Consider the following 19,284-nt stretch of genomic DNA (forward strand, 5'->3'; position numbering starts at 1 on the left):
AACCTGCATCTTCTCCTGACTCTGACACGCACATTGATGAGTCTCTTTTGAAGTGTTATGGTCATGTAAAGGGGCAGCGTTTTATCATATTGTTTGATCCAATGCATGATGTGATAAGTCCCCCTCTTGTTGAGAGAGCCCGCCTAGAGGTTAGTCAGAAATCTCCTCTCGAGGTTTTTGGCTTTGCTCTTGGTATGGACTCTCTCATCACGAAGGAGTGCCTTGATGTGATGTTTACCGTTCAACAAGCTTCTTTTCGTCGGAAATTTCTTGTGTCTCCTCTCTCAGGATGTGATATGATTTTGGGTATTAAATGGTTTCGTGAACTCAACGCTCTCATTGATTTTGAGGCTAACACTCATTTTACATGCCAAATCTGATTCCCCCCTCATCATTCGTGTTGAGAAGGGCTTGTATTCTTTGCCTCTCATCTCTCATGTGCAAGTAAAGCGTGAATTACAACGAGAAGCACAAGCGGCATTCATCTATGCTGCTCCAGTTTCCCAGAGCATTCAAGCTCCGGGTAAGTATTCGGAGTTGTTTACGAAGTTTAAACATCTCTTATGATCTTCCACCTCGTCTCCCACCCAAGCGGCCGGAGGACCATCGTATCGAGCTTATGGAGGGAGCACAGCCGGTCAGAAGGCTCCCTACCGTTTGAACAAGTCACAGGAGGAAGAGTTAGAGCGACAACTTACGGAGTTGGTGGCTAGAGGATTCATACGTCCTAGTGTAAGTCCTTTCGCTGCTCCTATTTTGTTTGTTCGCAAGAAGGATGGTTCGTCTCGTTTTGTGTGTTGATTACAGGATATTAAACAAGATGACCATCAAGAACAAGTTTCCGATGCCTCGCATTGAGTATATCCTTGATAGACTCAATGGGGCAAAGGTTTTCAGCAAGGTCGATCTCAAAAGTGGATACCATCAGGTACGGGTATTCAAAGGCGACATTTTCAAGACCGCCTTTCGCACCGAGCGAGGGCAATGGGAGTATATTGTTATGCCTTTTGGATTGACAGGAGCCGTGGGTACGTTCAATCGTCTCATGGTAGGTCGTTTCCGCGATATGGTAGGTGTGTGTGTGTTCATCTTTTTAGATGATATTCTCATTTTTTCTGCATCGTGGGAGTAACATGAAAGAGATGTTAAAAGGGTACTAACTCGTTTGGCTGAGTGTCAGTTGTACATTGCAGCTAAGAAGTCTGAATTTTTTCTTACTGAAGTCACTTATCTGGGTTATATCATTTCTGCAGAAGGCGTCAAGCTAGACCCCTCGAAAGTGGAGCAGGTTCGTAATTGGGATTTGCCCAAAACTGCATATGATGTGCGTTCTTTTCTTGGTCTATGTGAAGCATATAGTTCGCACATAGAGAATTTTGCATGCATTGCTGCACCTATGACTGTTGTTTTGAAAGGGGTAAAGACTCGCCGTCAACGCGTAGACTTGCCCGAGGCAGCCATTGAGGCTTTCGCAGCTCTCAAGGTTGCGGTGACAGAAGCTCCGTGTCTTATCCTTGCTTCTTGGGATGATCCCTTTGAGGTATGGACGGATGCGAGCAATGTCGCCATAGGCGCTGTGCTCCAACAACATGGTCGTCCTGTAGCTTTCCTTAGCCGGAAGCTCAATAGTGCGGAAAAGAATTATTCAGTTTATGATAAAGAAATTTTGTCTGTCATTCACTCTCTTAAGCATCGGAAGCATTTTTTGTACGGTAGAGAGTTTACAGTGCGCACAAATCATCAAGCCCTCAAGTGGCTCCAGTCTATGCCTAGTGCACATTGGAGTGATCGCCAAGCGCGGTGGTCACAATTTTTTGAGCAATTTGGCGGTTTGATTGAGTATGTGCCTGTAAAAGCTAACCATGTTGCAGATCCGTTGAGTCGCAAAGGACAGATTTTGGCTCTTGAGTCAAGAACCACATTTTCTATACAGGGTGAGTCTTTTGACAGTATGAAGAATCAGTATGCAGATTCGGAGTTTGTTAAGTATTGATTGCAGGCTCTTGCTTCCCAAGGGCCCAGCACCTATCTCATTCGTGATGGATTGTTATTTTTTCGTCAGCGTCTATGTGTGTTGCCCTCTCTCAGGCCAACCATATTGCATGATGCACATGATTCTCTCACGGGTGGGCACAGGGGAATGAACACCACATTGGAAAAGATTGAATGTTTTTTTTATTGGCTCTAAAATGCGGAAAGATGTGTTTCGTTATGTCACACAGTGCACTATATGTCAAAAAGTAAGATCTCCTCGAGGTAAGCAGCAAGGCCTCTTGCTTCCGCTGCCTATTCCTAAGGGACCTTTTCAGGATATCTCTATGGATTTTGTGACTAACTTACCACCAAGTCTGCATTCAAGGAACACTCAATGTTTAACAATTGTTGATCGTTTCAGCAAATTTTGCATGTTAATTCCTTGTAAAGACACAGTTACTGCATAGGATGTTGCACGATTGTTCATTAAGCATTGGTACCCCCTCTATGGTTTGCCAAAGTCAATTGTTTCAGATAGGGATGTTAAGTTCACGTCCAACTTTTGGCGTGCACTCTTTGAGAATTTTGGCACAAAGTTCAATTTTTCATCCACAGTCAGATGGTCAAACAGAAATTTATAATCAGTTGGCTTTTGATGTGTTAAAATCTTATGTTCATGACATAGTCACAAGGGACGCATTCCGGGACGGGGGAACGGGGGACGGGGGACGGGGCTGAAATGGATTTTTAGTGTAAAAAAGAGAGCGGGACGGCAAGTGGGGACGGAAAAGTGGGGACGGGAAGCCCGAAAAAGGGCGTCCCCTGTTACTATGGTTCATGATCAGCATTCTCAATGGGAGCTCTATCTCCCATTGGTTCAGGCTATTCTAAATGATTCCTTCTTATGCTATTGGTCGAACTCTGTATGAGGCAGCTTTTGGCCGTCCGTTCCAGTCACTTTTGACTAGATCGGTCAGTCAAATGCCTGATGCCAATGCTGAGAGTCAGTCATTGGATGAGAGTGTGAAGCTTCGGCTCAGCAAGGCTCAGGAATCTTATTCTCGACAGGCTAACAAGCATCGTCAAGAGGTCTCGATCAAGGAAGGAGATTGGGTGTATCTACGAATCATGAAACAGTGTCTTAAGCAAGTTGGAAAGAAATGTCCTAAGTTGTCTTTTCGTATGTATGGTCCATTTCTAATCATCAAAAAGATTAATGAGGTTTCAATGAAATTGCAGTTGCCTAACTCATAGTCAATGCACAACGTTTTCCATGTTTCTTGATTGAAAGTGTTTCAAGGAACACCTCCAACGGACGTTTCGGAAGAAGAAGAACCGGAGATCATAGATGAAGCTGAAGTCATGGAGCCGGAGCAAGTCTTGTTGCATCGGTTTCGCCATGGTTCGAAGAAACAAGTACGACAATATTTTTTGAAGTTCAAAGATAGAGGAACCCATGAAGCGGTGTGACAAAGAGTTCTTCAAGGATTATCCAAAGTTGTTTGCAGACTACAAGGAAGCCATGCAACTCGGTACCAGTACCTCACTTTAAAAAGGAGGGGATGTCACATGACACATCCAACCCTATGTGTCCGTGGACAAGCTACACCATAACAGGGTTTCCGTCAAGTCCAGTTGGTTTAGATTAGAAGTGATCTAGCACTTTTGTGAGTCTATTCATAGACAGTGCATGCCCAGTCACTTAGTGTAGATGCATATCCTCTGGTTGCACACAGCATAAGCATAAGAATTTCCATCAGATTCCATCAGAGTCAGTTTGGGGATTTTTCAAGTTACTTTATCCTAATTTTCCCTATTTTTTACATTTTTCACTTATTTATTAAGTGACTTTTGTTGGGAACTAAGTAGGGCAAATTGGGTAAGTTAATATATAAGCAAACCCAAGTTAGCACAATAGGGCAGATGAGCAAGGAGCACGGCAGGCTTTCCAAGCAACAAGTGTTCCCTCCCTCTCTCAGCAAGATCCTCTCCAAGCCATCCTTGGTGCGACCTCCACCATCACCCTCAGCGTTTTAGCATCGCCATCCTCTCTCCCTCCCTTGGCGTTTCTCACCCAACAGCCTATCGCCATCAAGCTCCCTCTTCCTAGCATTTGTCTCCACTACAGGCAGCCTTCCCCTAGCGTTTACCAACGCTAGCAAGACCTGCAAATTCTTAGCATTTTCAGCCACAAAAACGCAGCCTCAGCCCTGTAGCAAGGCAGCGTTTTCAGCCCTCGACATCAGCCCAACCATAAAAACAGCAGTAAAACAGGGATTTTCAGCCATACGAAACAGCCCCAAGATCACCCAGATTTCCAGCCATTAAGCCCTTGTGGACAGCAGATAGAAGAGAACCAAATTCAGCCCTAAAGTCATCATCGTCGTCATCGACATAGTCCCCATTTGCATCAGTCCATGCATCATCATTGTACACCTTTGTGCAATCAAAAGTAGACCACTCTCGCCGACGAGAGTGGGGCCTTCGGAGGAGGGTTTTACAACCCCTCGGGTGTCGTATCTCTTTTCTCTCCTTCTCTCAGTCTCATACACTTGCACGCACAATATCCACTCACTTTGTTCGTGATCATAGCACTCTCCATAAAGACGGAAGGCTCTCTCCTTCACTAAGAACTAAAAGGAACCTTGAGCAAATATAGATCACTAATCTTGAGAAAATACAACATTCATTCCGCTGCACCTTACAATACTGTAACAAGGTATGGAATATGAATAAGAGTGTTACTTGGTGGCGGAGTAAAGTTATGAAAGTGTGGCATGCTAAGCTACCTCTCAAGGAGCGATTGTTTATGTGGAGATGTATTGTTGGGGTTCTCCCCACTGGCAAATTATTGTGCTCTAGGAGATTGGCCTCTTTGCGATGCGTTCGCTGTGGTGCAAGCATTGAGAGTACTCCACATCTACTGTGGTCTTGTTCTCGTATGCGACAGTTTGTGGATAGCAACTCTTCATCTCTTCGCTCACATTTCTCTTGCTTACAATTTGGTAAATTTTTCTGGATCTTTGGAGTGCTTTCGCCTTCGCTTCAGTCCTATGCATACTTTTTCGGCTGGGTTAGATTCTGGGTACTATGGACAGTGTGGAGACCACGGAATTCCCTCATGTTTCACCAGATTCAAGTGGAATATGTTTCTTTCTTCAAGATATAACAATCTCTTCAAATTGCCTATGACTTGGACGAGCTCCCTACTAGACATTACCAGCTCTACTTTGATTGTTTCTAAGTTACGGTTTGTAATACTTTCTATGGGATTTCCTCCCCTTGAGGTTTCCCATTTGTAATTCAATCTGACATTACCAAAAAAATGTGTGTGTGTGTGTGTGTGTGTGTGTGTGTGTGTTTTTCTGATGCTAGTTCGACATGAGCTTCAGCCTACTCTGTTGTACAATGATCCGCAGGGCCGCCGGATGGTGGTTCAATGCTTGTTGAATGGTCAAGTATATGAATTTGGAGGCATTTATGCGCATATAGCATCTAGGCAAAGGACTGCCTTATGGCGAGACATCTCTTCTCGCTCATGGACTTCTAATGCATTTCTTTGAGGTGATTTTAATAATACCCCTGGTATGGATGATAGTACCACAGGTAATTCACATATGCTGCTTGCGGAAAGACAAGAATTGGATAATCTCTTTGCTTCTACTCACATGATTGATTTATGGCGGTATTTGCATCCAAAAGTCTCTGGATTTACTTTTCAGCATGTTGCTCACTCTTCTTATCGAGTGCGGTTGAATCGATGGTATTTGCTTAGTTTGCAACAATACCATTGATTTGATACCTGAAAGCACACCACCAAACCGGCCCCCTTACCGTGTGAGCCGAGCCCAGAACAAAGAAATTATGAACCAAGTAAAAGAACTGATGGAAAAGGGTCTTGTCCAGCCTAGTACTTCATCGTACTGCTCTCCTATGTTGTTGGTTTTGAAGAACGACGGATCTTGGAGAATGTGCATCGATTATAAAACTCTCAACAAAATCACCATCAGGAATAAATTACCGATTCCTACAATCCATGATATACTTGACCGACTTCAGGGATCACCTCGTGCTTAAGCAAGATCGACTTGAAAAGTGGATATCATCAGATCCGAATCGCGCAGGGAAACGTCTACAAGACAGCCTTTCGGACAACTTTTGGGTTATTTGAGTTTCTTGTGATGCCTTTTGGCCTAACCAATGCTCCTGCAACATTTAACCGAATGATGGACAGGATTTTTCGAGAGTATACACTATTTGTTGGCACTTTCTTTGACGACATCATTGTTTTCTCAAAGGATGAGGCAAAACATAGAGTACATCTGCTTCAAGTCTTTCAGGCATTACGAGATCACAAGTTAGTGATTAATGCGAAGAAAAGTGAATTTTTCCTACCAGAGATACACTTTTTGGGACACATTGTGTCGGCAGCAGGAGTGCAGATGGATCCAGCCAAGATAGAGACTATCCGTTATTGGCCTGATTTGAAGAATGTCCATGAAGTTAAAAGCTTCTTGGGATTGTGTTCGTACTACAGGCGGTTCATTAGAACGTTTGCAGAGGTTGCTTCCCCTTTGCATATCTTGACACAGAAAGGAGTCTCTTTCTCGTGGGGACCCACAGAGGTGACTGTCTTTCAGACATTGAAAGAGAAATTGACTACGGAAGCAGTTTTGACTTTGCCGGATATGCAGAAGTCATTTGAAGTATATTGTGATGCTTGTGGTCGTAGTTTGGGTGCGGTCTTAATGCAAGAAGTCCATGTCATTGCTTACGAGAGGCGACTGTTTTCAAGGCCGGAATTGACAACACAGATTTATGAGAAAGAGCTTTTGGCGGTTATCCATGCTCTTACTCAGTGGCAGCACTACCTACTCGAAGCGGATTTCATTGTCTTTACAGACCATCAGAGTTTACGCTACTTCTTGTCACAGAAGTAGCTATCAGAAAAGCAGATGCGGTGGGCAAGCATCTTGTCACAGTTTCACTTCCAGATTGTCCATGTGCAGGAACAGAAGAATTTGGTGGCAGATGCTTTGTCTCGGAAGCCGTTGGTTCTGGCTATTTCCGCCATCCATCATAGGAGCTTCGAGGATATGGTCGATCAGTATGCCACAGATACAGACTTTGCAAACATTTTCACACGGATACGGGATGGGGAGACAGTAGCGGGATATTCCATTCGGGATGGCTACTTGATGAGGAAAACCATGTTGTACGTTACATAGCCGTTGAGGAAAAAGGTTATGACCGAATGCCACTGTCCGCCTTTTACGAGTCACAGCGGCATTGCTACCACATTGAAAGGGGTATAGAGATACTTCTTTTGGCCGAGACTCAAGAAGGATGTCAACGAGTTTGTGCGTAGTTGCTTGGTATGCCAGAAGGTCAAGTTTGACAGGCATAAAGCACAGGGATTGTCACAGACTTTGCCCATACCCATCCGCCCCTAGGAAAGTATTGCAATGGATTTCATTTTTGATCTCCCGAGAACACAGAGTGGTCACGATGGTATCTGGACTGTTATTGACAGATTTAGCAAGCAGGCTCATTTCATTCCAGTGAAGAAAACAGTCAAGCCAGATTACTTAGCGAGACTGTTTCTGGCCCAGATCTTCAGATTACATGGCATGCCCGAGACGATTGTCTCCGACAGGGACCCCAGATTTACGAGTTTGTTTTGGAAGGCAATTTGAGAGAACATTGGCACGCGGTTGCAATTCTCATCATCTTTCCACCTACAGACTGACGGGCAATCTGAGATTGCCAATTCAGTGATTTTAGATTTATTAAAGTCTTATATCTCGGATCAGAAGACTCAATGGGAAAAGTTCCTACCTTAGGTGGAATTTGCCTACAATAATACGATACACTCTTCGACGGGGAAGGCGCCATTTGAGATTATTGAAGGTGCTGCGAAGGTTCCACCCTTCCTAAGCACAAAAGATAAGATTTTTGAAGCTGATGAGTACACGCGCGACTTGGACACGGCTTTTGCCAAGGTCCATGAGGCTTTGCAAAACTCTCAGGAAAGACAGAAAAAGGCAGCACATCGCCATCGTCGCGATTTGAAATTGAAGGAGAATGATTGGGTGCTCTTACGTTTTGAGAAGGCACGCCTAAGAAAGAAAAAGGGAAAGGAGAGGCTTTTTCCAAAGCTTAGTATGAGATACTACAGACCTTTCCAGATCTCCGAAAAGGTCAATGATATTTCCTTCCGACTGAAACTGCCTGACACTTGGAGGATTCACAATGCATTTTATGTGAGTCTCCTGAAACCTTTTAAAGGTGATGCGCCCAAAGATGGGGAGCCTGATGAGCAACCCGAAGTGGAAGAAAACGAGGAGATCCTTGTTCCTGAACAGATATTGGCACATAAGGACGGAAAGAATTTAGGGTAAAGTGAGAAGGCAGTTCTTGGTTAAATTCAAGAACTATCCTGCATTGGATGCGAAGTGGATGGAGGAGGAGGACCTAGCAGATACTCCTCAGATTGTGAAACTTTACCTTGAAGCTTTTGGTTTAGCATAGTCTACTCCAAATGGACCCCGAATTTCAGCTTGGCCGGAGATATGGTGCAGTGGGTTTGCACAAGAGGGGAGTTACTCCGCTCCTTTGTCAACAGATGCCTCGATTTTTTTTTGAATACTAGTCACTGATGTCTCTTTGAGCTTCAGGGATACTAAGAGCTAACAGTATTCTGTTGTATAACTTTATGAAATGGACTTCCGAATAATATGAAACTGATTTATTCTTGACTTGTTTAAGTGCAGGAACTAATAGACGAAATGACTGCAGCATTTTGGTCTGAACGATCTCGAGACACATGGTTGCAATAGGGATTAGTCAATCGAGCATCTATCAGGTCTTGAGTGGATCTAGATGCGATTGCTAATTGCATTGCCGATAAATCATGGTCTAAGATCCGAATAAATGTTGAATGTGATTTATCATGTGATGTCAATGATGTCCTAAGATGTCGTGTGATGTGGCTGTCGATTGATACATGTGCTAGATGTGTGTTCCTAGTGCGTCGGTACTAACAGTCAGTGTCTGCTAAGACAGTTTATGGATTCTGTCTATTTTGCAGGCGTAATCGAGGGCGATTACAATGCTTTCAAGAGGGGGGTATGTCACAAACTAGTGACGTGGCTGCTGCTCGGTACACACATACCCGCTGTAATGATGACGTGGCTGAAACAGTCCAACACACACACACACACACACACACACACACACACCGTTGTAGTGCTGATGAGGCAGGCAGCGTACGGACCCAGCCGGATTTTGCGGCGCAATGTACGGAGATGCCCACGTGGCAACGTACGAAAAAAGCAAATGCATGGGGGACAGATTTTGGCTACGCAATGCGTGAGAAAAAAAGCTATGCAATGCCCTGCTTTATTTTACGCAAGAGAGAGAGAGAGTGCCTTGCTTTAAATTTTTAAAGGCTTTTAAAATTCACAGCTTTTCAGCTTTTGGGGCTCTGCTTTTAGCATCCCTTGTAAACTCTTTAAATTAGTAGTTGGGCTCTCACTTCTCAGAGCATCTGGACGCAGAGTCTGAGAGTGAGTCCCGGCTACTCACTTGTACTTTGAGTTGTAGATTAATACAAAAAGAAATACCGAAAGGGGCGCCAGTCTTTGGGGCCAATATCTCTAGGCACAGAACTCCGCCGGCCAGTGTCGAATCAATTGTGAACTATTTTGAAGTGATTATTTGTGGTGTCGTGGTAGATTCTCGACTTGAAGTGTCCAAGTCTGTTACAGCCAATGCATGGAACATTAGCTTTTCATTTGAAGAAAATTAACATAATTTGCAACAATACCATTGGTCTGATACCTAGAAGCATACCACCAAACCGGCCATCTTACCGTGTGAGCCGAGCCCAGAACAAAGAAATTAGGAACCAAGTGAAAGACCTCTTGGAAAAGGGTCTTGTCCAACCTAGTACTTCATCGTACTGCTCTCCTATTGTTGTTGGTTTTGAAGAAAGACGGATCTTGGACAATGTGCATCGATTATAGAGCTCTCAACAAAATCACCAACAAGAATAGATTTCCGATTCCTAGAATCGATGATATACTTGACCGACTTCAGGGATCCCCTCGTGCTTTAGCAAGATCGACTTGAAAAGTGGATATCATCATATCCGAATCGCACAGGGAGACGTCTACAAGACAGCCTTTCGGATAACTTTTGGGTTATTTGAGTTTTTGGTGATGCCTTTTGGCCTAACCAATGCTCCTGCAACATTTAACCGGATGATGGACAGGATTTTTCGAGAGTATAGACTATTTGTTGGCACTTTCTTTGACGACATTATTGTTTTCTCCAAGGATGAGGAAGAACATAGAGTACATCTGCTTCAAGTCTTTCAGGCATTACGAGATCACAAGTTAGTGATTAATGCAAAGAAAAGTGAATTTTTCCTACCAGAGATACACTTTTTGGGACACATTGTGTCAGCAGAGCAAGAGTGCAGATGGATCCGGCCAAGATAGAGACTATCCGTTATTGGCCTGATTTGCAGAATGTCCATGAAGTTAGAAGCTTCTTGGGATTGTGTTCGTACTACAGGCGGTTCATTAGAAAGTTTGCAGAGGTTGCCTCCCCTTTGCATATCTTGACACGAAGGTGACTGTCTTTCAGACATTGAAAGAGAAATTGACTACAGAAGCAGTTTTGACTTTGTCGGATTTACAGAAGTCATTTGAAGTATATTGTGATGCTTGTGGTCATAGTCTGGGTGCGGTCTTAATGCAAGAAGGCCATGTCATTGCTTACGAGCCGGCTGGGTTAGATTCTGGGTACTATGGACAGTGTGAGAGCACAGAATTCCCTCATGTTTCAGCAGATTCAAGTGGAATATGTTTCTTTCTAACAGTCTCTTCAAATTGTCTATGACTTGGACGAGCTCCCTATTAGACATTACCAGCTCTACATTGACTGTTTCTAAGTTACGGTTTGTAATACTTTCTATGGATTTTCCTCGCCTTGAGGTTTCCCATTTGTAATTCAATCTGACATTACCAAAAAAATGTGTGTGTGTGTGTGTGTGTGTTTTTCAGATTTATTGATGCTAGTTCGACATGAGCTTCAACCTACTCTGATGTACAATGATCCGCAGGGCCACCGGATGGTGGTTCAATGCCTGTTGAATGGTCAAGTATATGAATTTGGAGGCATTTATGCGCATACAGCATCTAGGCAAAGGACTGCCTTATGGGGAGACATCTCTTCTCGCTCATGGACTTCTAATGCATTCCTTTGAGGTGATTTTAATAATACCCCTGGTATGGATGATAGTACCACACGTAATTCACATATGCTGCTTGCGGAAAGACAAGAATTGGATAGTCTCTTTGCTTCTACTCAGATGATTGATTTATGGCAGTATTTGCATCCAAAAGTCTCTAGATGTACTTTTCAGCATGTTGCTCACTCTTCTTATCGAGTGCGGTTGAATCGATGGTATTTGCTTAATTTGCAACAATATGAGGATTTTGTATGTGACGTGAGCATGGATTACGCCTTGCAATTATCGGATCATTACCTTGTACTGTTGAACTTGAGCTTTGGGCAGTCTCTTTGTGATCGGCCTCTTCCTAGGAGACGTCTGCTGCATGTTAACAATGCTTATCTCACTCATGAGGTTTTTCGTGACATGATTTCTGATATTATTCCCCCTCTGCTTGTGCACATGCATCTTGATCTTGATGCTGCTTGGTATCGCTTTGTATGAGGGTGCAAAAGTGTTATTTATGACTAAGGCAAGCATTATATGCAGAGCACACGAGGGGATGTCAAGGATGCGAAGCAAGCTTGTCAATGCTTGCAAGTATTGGCTTATTTGCGGCCTTTGTCCAACTTTGAGATATCGGAGTTGTGTGAAGCTTGTGTGTGTCTTCAGCAGAATGATAAGCGAAAAATTGCTAAATGGTAGACGCGTACCTGTCAACAGGCTTTTATGGATAAACGCTTCACTTCAAAGCAATTCTTTAAGCATTTGCATCATACAAGGGTCTCACAAGCAATCAAGGGGTTATGCTTCCCTCAAGTGTTTGGACTTCTTCCAAGCAGAAACTTGCTGATGTCATGGTTTCGCATTATCGATACGTGTTTGCTACTCCTTCTCAGGCTATTTGCCATGCGCGTCAATTGATGCTTTCTTTTGTTCATCCGGTCATATCCCCACAAGATGCACGTTGCCTTGAGGAATCGTTCACTAATCAAAATTGCATAGTGCGTTGCTTGCATGGACCGTTGGCGTCTCCCGTTTGGGATGGGCTTACTGTGGAATTTTTCCTCTCCATCTGGGAGGCTCTTGAACAGCCGTTGCTTTTCATAATAAATGCAGCACGGGAGAAACACGATTTGCCTCTTTCTTGGAAAGAAGGTTTACTTGAATTGTTACCTAAGCAAGCGCTTTGCGAGCAATTCTCTCACTGGCGCCCTATTACTTTGATGCCGATGATTTACAAGATATTGGCTAAGATGCTGGTGCACCGCATTAAGTACATCTTTTTGCAGGACTCCATAAGGCTCAGTATGGTTTCATTGCACGTCGTCAAATTATGGACAATCTGGCCAATGTTATGATTGGCATGGAGTATGCTAAGTACACTCAGCAGGATGTGTTGGTTATGCAAGTTGATATTGAAAAGGCCTTTGACACGGTACAATGGGACTTCATTGCTGCCACAATGAGGTGCCTACGGTTCGGTCCTAAATTGGCCAATGTGGTTTATTTCTTGTATGCTTGTAGTACGTCTTCGGGGATCCTCGAAGGCAAATTAACAAAATCTTGGCCTCTTGGCTGTTCGGTCAGGCAGGGTTGCCCCCTCAGTGCTATGTTGTACGCTATTGCCACTCACCCCTTGTTGATTTATCTTGATCACCTGACCTCTGTTAAGCGTCTTTCATCATGTTTTACGGTTACCCTCGGGTCGCACCTTCATTGGCCACGCTTATGCCGACGACTCGTTTATGCCTCGTAATCAGCAGGCTGGCCTCGGAGTGATTATGGAAGCCTTGAAATTGTTTGGCATTGCGGTTGGACTTAAGAGTCAACTTTTGAAAATCAAAGCTTCTGCCTCTTCGTTCTTGTGATTGACATAGTCTATTGTGGCCAGGTGAGATTGTCTCCAAATGTGATTACTAGGCATTTGGGTTATCCAATTGGATGGAATGTCACTCACTCTCAGAAAGTGGATTGGGTTATGCAACGTTTGAGTGTCAAATCGCACTACTGGAAGTTATCCACCCGGCCATTACATGTTCGTCTGCGAATTGTTCAGAGTATCTTGATGGCATATGTTCAGTTCTTTTTGCCACTGATGCACTGGCCTCGTCGTTGTCTTCATTCTCTCATGTCGGACATTATGTCCCATTTTGTGGCGGACCCATGCTTAGAAAAAAAGCTTGCGCATGATGTTGATAGAGAAGCTTTGTACTCCTAACCTCTCGGTGGTCTTAATATCTTGGACTTGCGCAGGCATGTTCTTGCTAGGAAAGCTATGTTGTTGCCTACACTTAGGCAACAAATTCAGCCGTGGACTCTGATGTTTGCATACGTCGGTCAGCATGTTGTTACTATTAAGTATGGAGCCTGATTTACCCCTTGTAATTTTCTGTGGTAAAAGCGTACATTTGTAAGGCCCCCATTATGAGGAGAAGCCATCATGCGTGAAGAAAAATCGCTCACCGGAAATAAAAATCACTCGCCGGAAACCAAAATTTTTGCCGCTAAAAATCAAGGCACCTTTTTTTTCCCCTTCGCCGGAATATTATGACCGGACGGCGGCCAGAAAGTGGTCGGAAAACGATCGGTCGGTTGGCCGGTGGTCGGAAGTCAATGGCCGGTGGCCGGTGGCCGAATTCAAAAGCGGATTTGTCTACACAAGGGCGGCCACACATGAACGGATTGCAGAGTCCGATTTGGACTTATTCACAGAAGGGCGGCTACACATGGCTGCCTCTCATAAGAGAGGCCAGCCCTTTTGGCCTATAAAAGGAGGCCATTTCTACACACGTTTCACAGTGTGAAGTTGATACAACAAGGTGGATCTGAGGTGGTGAGAGTGAAGCAAGGCGAGAGCTCTAAAAGTGTATAATCCCTTTGTAAACTACTTCTTGTTTTTAAGTACTAAAGCCTTTGAGTGGCTGCTTTCCCATGGACGTAGCCCACATTGGGTGAACCACGTATATCTGTGTACTCTCTCTCTCTCTCTACTCTATAATCTCGTGTATGTAAATCTGTCTCTCTCCATTAAGTAATCTACTCAATTATCTATTTAGCTACGTCTTATTTCCTAGCAGTTACTTCCTCATTTGGCCATTGGCGATCATCTATCTGGGAGGTGGTGTTTGGCAAGATGGAAGGACACATTCCTAGATGTCCTCTTGCTTCCATTTTGGTATCGGCCTGGAAAGAGGTTACGAGTCATCTATTATGGAATCCTCGGCGGGAAAGTGATTCGATTCGTTTGGAGAGTCTCCATTGGAGCCGAGAATTCTCTCTTACTATGGTCGACTTACTTCCTCTCTGGTCATGGCATTCGTGTGGTTGAGGATGTGGTCGATGAGACTGGATATACTTTTAAGTTTCCCTTCGCCACTCGTCGTTTTGGATTGGGCATGTATTATCGTCAGTTTTGGAGAGAACTTCAAAACATGTTGGTTGATTTCTTGCCCGTTATACCTTTGCTTGATGGTGATCGCATGTCTGATTGGGATCTTCGGGAAACGCCTTTTCAAGATATTTCTGTCGGTCGAATTTATGCTCTTCTTCTACCACAACCTTGGCTTGCTGATCATTGTAATGTCCTTTGGCACATGCTTATCTCTACCTTGTGGAAACCCCATTTGCCTTTGAAGGAGCGACTGTTTCTTTGTCATTGTTTGCTTGAAGTGCTCCCAGTCGGCACTTTTCTTAGGGTACGTCATATTCGCCCTTCTTCTTGTGTCCGTTGAACGACTACAGAGAGAATGTCTGCCGGTTGTTGTGGGATTGCTACATTTCTAGAGATTTTCTTCCCCGTGTATCGGGCTGTGTGCGGCTCCGTTTCCAGGGATTGTCCTCCACAAAAGGTTACTACAGCGTTCACGGTTTTCTTTATGTGGGTCAGATATTGGGCTTATTGGACCCTGTGGTGTCAGCGCGATGCTTACATGTTTCATCGTACTCATGCAGACCTGTTCCCGCTCCAAGTTTTCTCTTAGGCAATCCTTACGGTTTGCTTTGGAAGTTGGTGATAACACCGCAAAGATGCATCACCTTTCCTATGAATGTTTCTAGCTACACTATACAGCTGAGTGGTTATGTGTTCTTCCCCTTGTATATGATCCTTTCCGTGGGTTTTCCTCGCTTCGAGGTTTCCCACTAGTAAATTAATCAAATCGATTTACAAAAAAAAAAGTGTGTATGTGTGTGATGCACGCGGACATGTGCAATCGGAGAGGCCTCGACATGGCAAAATGGATTACTTTGCAAACTGCCACCCGAAGTGCTGCAGAAGTTTCCAGCTGAAAGAGTGGGGTAAATGGCCATAATAGCCAACCCAAATCGATGACTGAGGGCTATCTAGAGGGAAGCATTGCCCATGACTAATGAGATGGATCAAGACATTAAACAAACATAAAGGAACAGTTTCCACAGGGTGCCACATATTCGTGTCAAGAGCATGCAGAGAAGCAATCTTGCCCACTGTCCATGTACTTCGTGCTGCATCCCTAGAGTCCCTTTAAAGGCATGCTTCTCGTACACATATAGCTGCAGTAGGGCATTCTGTAGTGATTGGTGCAATCAACCATCTCCTGCACAGTAAGCTGCTAGCTGTGGGTCTTTCTATCTTCCAGAAGCAATCGACCCTCATGGGCTACTTAATTTGGCTGGCCTTTTTAGGCGTCAATACGCTCTTTCTTTCTCTCCCACACCAAGTCTATCTCAGCAAAGCAAGGAGACTGCTTGCCAACTCTCTCTCTCTCTCTCTCTCTCTCTCTCTCTCTCGCATGCACACGGCGCAAATGCTGACATTCGCCAGTCTGTGCTCACATAACCTGGAAATTGAGATTCTTGCGGAGAAGGGCGTTGGCCTGAGTAGCGAAAGAGGTAGCATTTCGTTCCATGGCAGCAGAAAAGAGCTCAGGTGTTCAGAAGTAAAAAGCGCAAGGAGAAGTTACATTTCCCCAAGCTTGATTCACACCGTCCGGCCGATCGCCTTTAAGGAGACGTGGGTGGGTCGTCGACTGCCTAGGCCTAGTTTTTTTTAGGGGAAAATACCAAAATATCTAATTTGTGGAAATTCCCAAAATACCCTTCAAATTTCAAAAATTCCCAATATACCCCTCATATTTTGTCAAAAATTTCCAAAATGCCCTTCAAATTTTCCAAAATTCCCAAAATACCTCTGGTAGTGAGAGTAAATTTATCCAAAAATTAAAAAAATTGTAGCTTTTCATAAGAAGACTGATTGTCTATGAATACAAGATACTAAAACTAGAATTTGAGCTGGTTATGTAGGCTTTGCAGATGAATTGCTTCATTATTTTTAGACATAATTGTCTTTTTTTGGGAGGTAATTTGTGACAAATTACATGCTAAGCACTAGAAAACAGATATACATTGTCAAAAAAGAATAAAGATTAGGAAATAGTGAACAAATAGATACAAGGGTATTTTGGGAATTTCCACAAATTGGAGGGGTATTTTGGTAATTTTCCCTTTTCTATTTTAGTTGGATTGTTCACAATTTCCTATGGAGATCCGTTTTTTAGTGCTCAGCATGTAAATTGTCACAAATTACCTCCCAAAAAAAGACAATTATGTCTAAAAATAATGAAGCAATTGATCTCCAAAGCCTACATAACTAGCTCAAATTCTAATTTTAGTATCTTGTATTGATAGACAATTAGTCTTCTTATGAAAAGCTACAAATTTTTTTATCTTTGGATAAATTTACTCTCATAACCAGGGGTATTTTGGAAAATTTGAAGGGCATTTTGGGAATTTTTGACAAAATATGAGGGGTATATTGGGAATTTTTGAATTTTTAAGGGTATTTTGGGAATTTCCACAAATTAGAGGGGTATTTTGGTAATTTTTCCAAAAAAAGAGAAAATTACCAAAATACCCCTCTAATTTATGAAAATTCCCAAAATACCCCTCAAATTTCAAAAATTCCCAAAATACCCCCAATATTTTGTCATAAATTCCCAAAATGCCCTTCAAATTTTCCAAAATACCCAAAATACCCTTGGTTGTGAGAGTAAATTTCTCCAAAAATAAATTTTTTTGTAGGTCTTCACAAGAAGAGTGATTGTCTATCGTACAAGATGCTAAAACTACAATTTGAGTTGGTTATGTAGGCTTTGGACATGAATTGCTTCATAATTTTTAGACATAATTGCCTTTTTAGCGATGGTAACCGGTGACAAATTACATGCTGAGCACTCAAAATCGGATCGCAATTGTCAAAAACCAATGAAGATTAGAAAATCTTGAACAATCCAACCAAAATAGATACAAGGGTATTTTGGGAATTTCCTCAAATTAGAGGGGTATTGGTATTTCCTCAAATTTTCCCTAAAAAAGACCATAAGCGCGAGGAAATTGTATTAGATAAGCAAAATGATTACATGACAGCACGGACTGGGATAAGACCTGAGGTAAAGTGGCCAATTTGAGCTCCCAACTTAAACCCACCACACCAAATTGAACGCCCTACCATTATGTTATCGCATGCAAGTAATAAGTACAAAATAAAAAAACACGCTAAGGGAGCACCTACGTTCATGTGGAAACACATGGGGCATGTAATTCACTTGGAGTCCAATTTGGGATCACTCGCAATTGAAGTTGGGATCACTTGGCATTGACTTGAAGTTTGATTTCATATCGAACAGTTGGTGCTTCTTCGGGACCATCAATCCCACCTGACAGATAGGGTGTGAGAAAATTGTGAGGATGCTAGATCAAATCCCTCTTCTTGGCAATGCATGACTACACACCTCTAGGTTCTTCCCACTCGAGCTGGACGTGCCTTTTGAAGATAAAGCATGGATTTAGGTGGGCCAATGGTAGAAGAGGGGCATGCACCACCAAATTGGGCACTTCTCCTTCAAACCCACCTTATATCGACCCACTTGATACTTGGAGCTCTTCCATATGTCTCCAAATATTCTATGGAGGAACCATATTGAAAGCAATAGAAGCTTTTCCCTTTGAATTGACTTTCCTCCGTAAGCACTCAAAGGGTAACAAAATGATCCATGGTGCTATGACTTTTACAAAAGCGCATGAGCACATTTACCATCTTCTTCAGCCCATGCTCTCGAATTTTATTGCATTGCAGTACCAAATAGGTTTGCCATAAGAGCGTCATAGTCTAATAGTTGTTTACATTCTTTGCATCTCTTCCTCTATGTAGCGGCTTGACCTAATCATGAGGCATGCCATGCTAGAGTGTAAGGTTAAAAATATGACAAATCCAACCATAGATTCCCATTAAGAATTTTTGGCTTCCAAATCCCTTGCCTTGTGACGGCAAATTTTTTTATTCCCCTATATTTATACTCCATGGTAAAGAGAGAAGATGTACATGTGAGAGAATCGAATTATGGCATCTCACCTATGTTTGGATCAGCATAGATTTCTTACGATGCATATAAGTGTCCATGAGTGTTAAGTTACCAAAAAACTCTTGAGGCTTTTCTTTTACGTTTCTCCAAAATTCACCACATGCATGTGCCTTCTCATGAGCTTGAGAGAGAGAGAGAGAGAGAGAGAGAGAGAGAGAGAGAGAGAGAGAGAGAGAGAGAGAGAGAGAGAGAGAGAGAAAGAGAGGGAGAGGGAGAGAGACATAAAGAGAGAAAATGTGAGGGGCTTGGTGTGTGAGAAAGAGAGATATAAGGGGGCATATATAAAAGGAGAAGCAGGGGAGATAGAATGAGTGATAAGAGAGAGAAGAGAAATCTCGATAGAACGTGCAAAGCAAGGTGTGTGAATTGTGTGAGAAAAAATAGAATCTTCTTTAAAACTAATGGTTGGGTTTTTATAAAAACACTTATTGGGAAATGCTCACTAAAAAACCACAAAATTGATAAGGGAAGCAATACACTGAAGTCTAGGCTCTCAAGCTATGACACACATTGCTCATGACAAGGACTCACACGAAAGCATCTTCAAGTAGCCCATGACATGCAAGCCAACATGGGAAGACTTGCAACATTTGGAGATAGCCCCCCCAATCCAGTCGCACCTATACCATCTCCACCTCCAGAAGATAGACCAGCCGCAAAGGGCAATTA

General features: G+C 43.1%; 1 protein-coding gene across 7 annotated transcripts in view; it reads right to left on the bottom strand.

Moving 5' to 3' along the window:
- LOC147454114 (ABC transporter A family member 7-like) overlaps nucleotides 1-16,173 on the bottom strand; it is a 177,554-nt gene extending 161,381 nt beyond the window's left edge. For 6 of the 7 annotated variants that reach the window (XR_015188592.1, XM_086516108.1, XM_086516112.1 and 3 more), the window contains exon 1: nucleotides 16,036-16,173. Coding sequence is in view for 6 of the 7 variants with exons in the window: in XM_086516108.1 (XP_086372234.1) it covers nucleotides 16,036-16,104 (69 nt within the window). In the remaining variant the exon portion in view is untranslated. The remainder of the gene's footprint in view (nucleotides 1-16,035) is intronic. The other variant, XM_086516111.1, reaches the window with a different exon arrangement.
- Between the last annotated feature and the right edge of the window lie 3,111 nt (nucleotides 16,174-19,284).

The sequence above is a fragment of the Adiantum capillus-veneris genome, chromosome 7 (genome assembly GCF_014529385.1).
Source record: "Adiantum capillus-veneris isolate H3 chromosome 7, ASM1452938v2, whole genome shotgun sequence".
In the NCBI taxonomy this organism is placed as follows: domain Eukaryota; kingdom Viridiplantae; phylum Streptophyta; class Polypodiopsida; order Polypodiales; family Pteridaceae; genus Adiantum; species Adiantum capillus-veneris.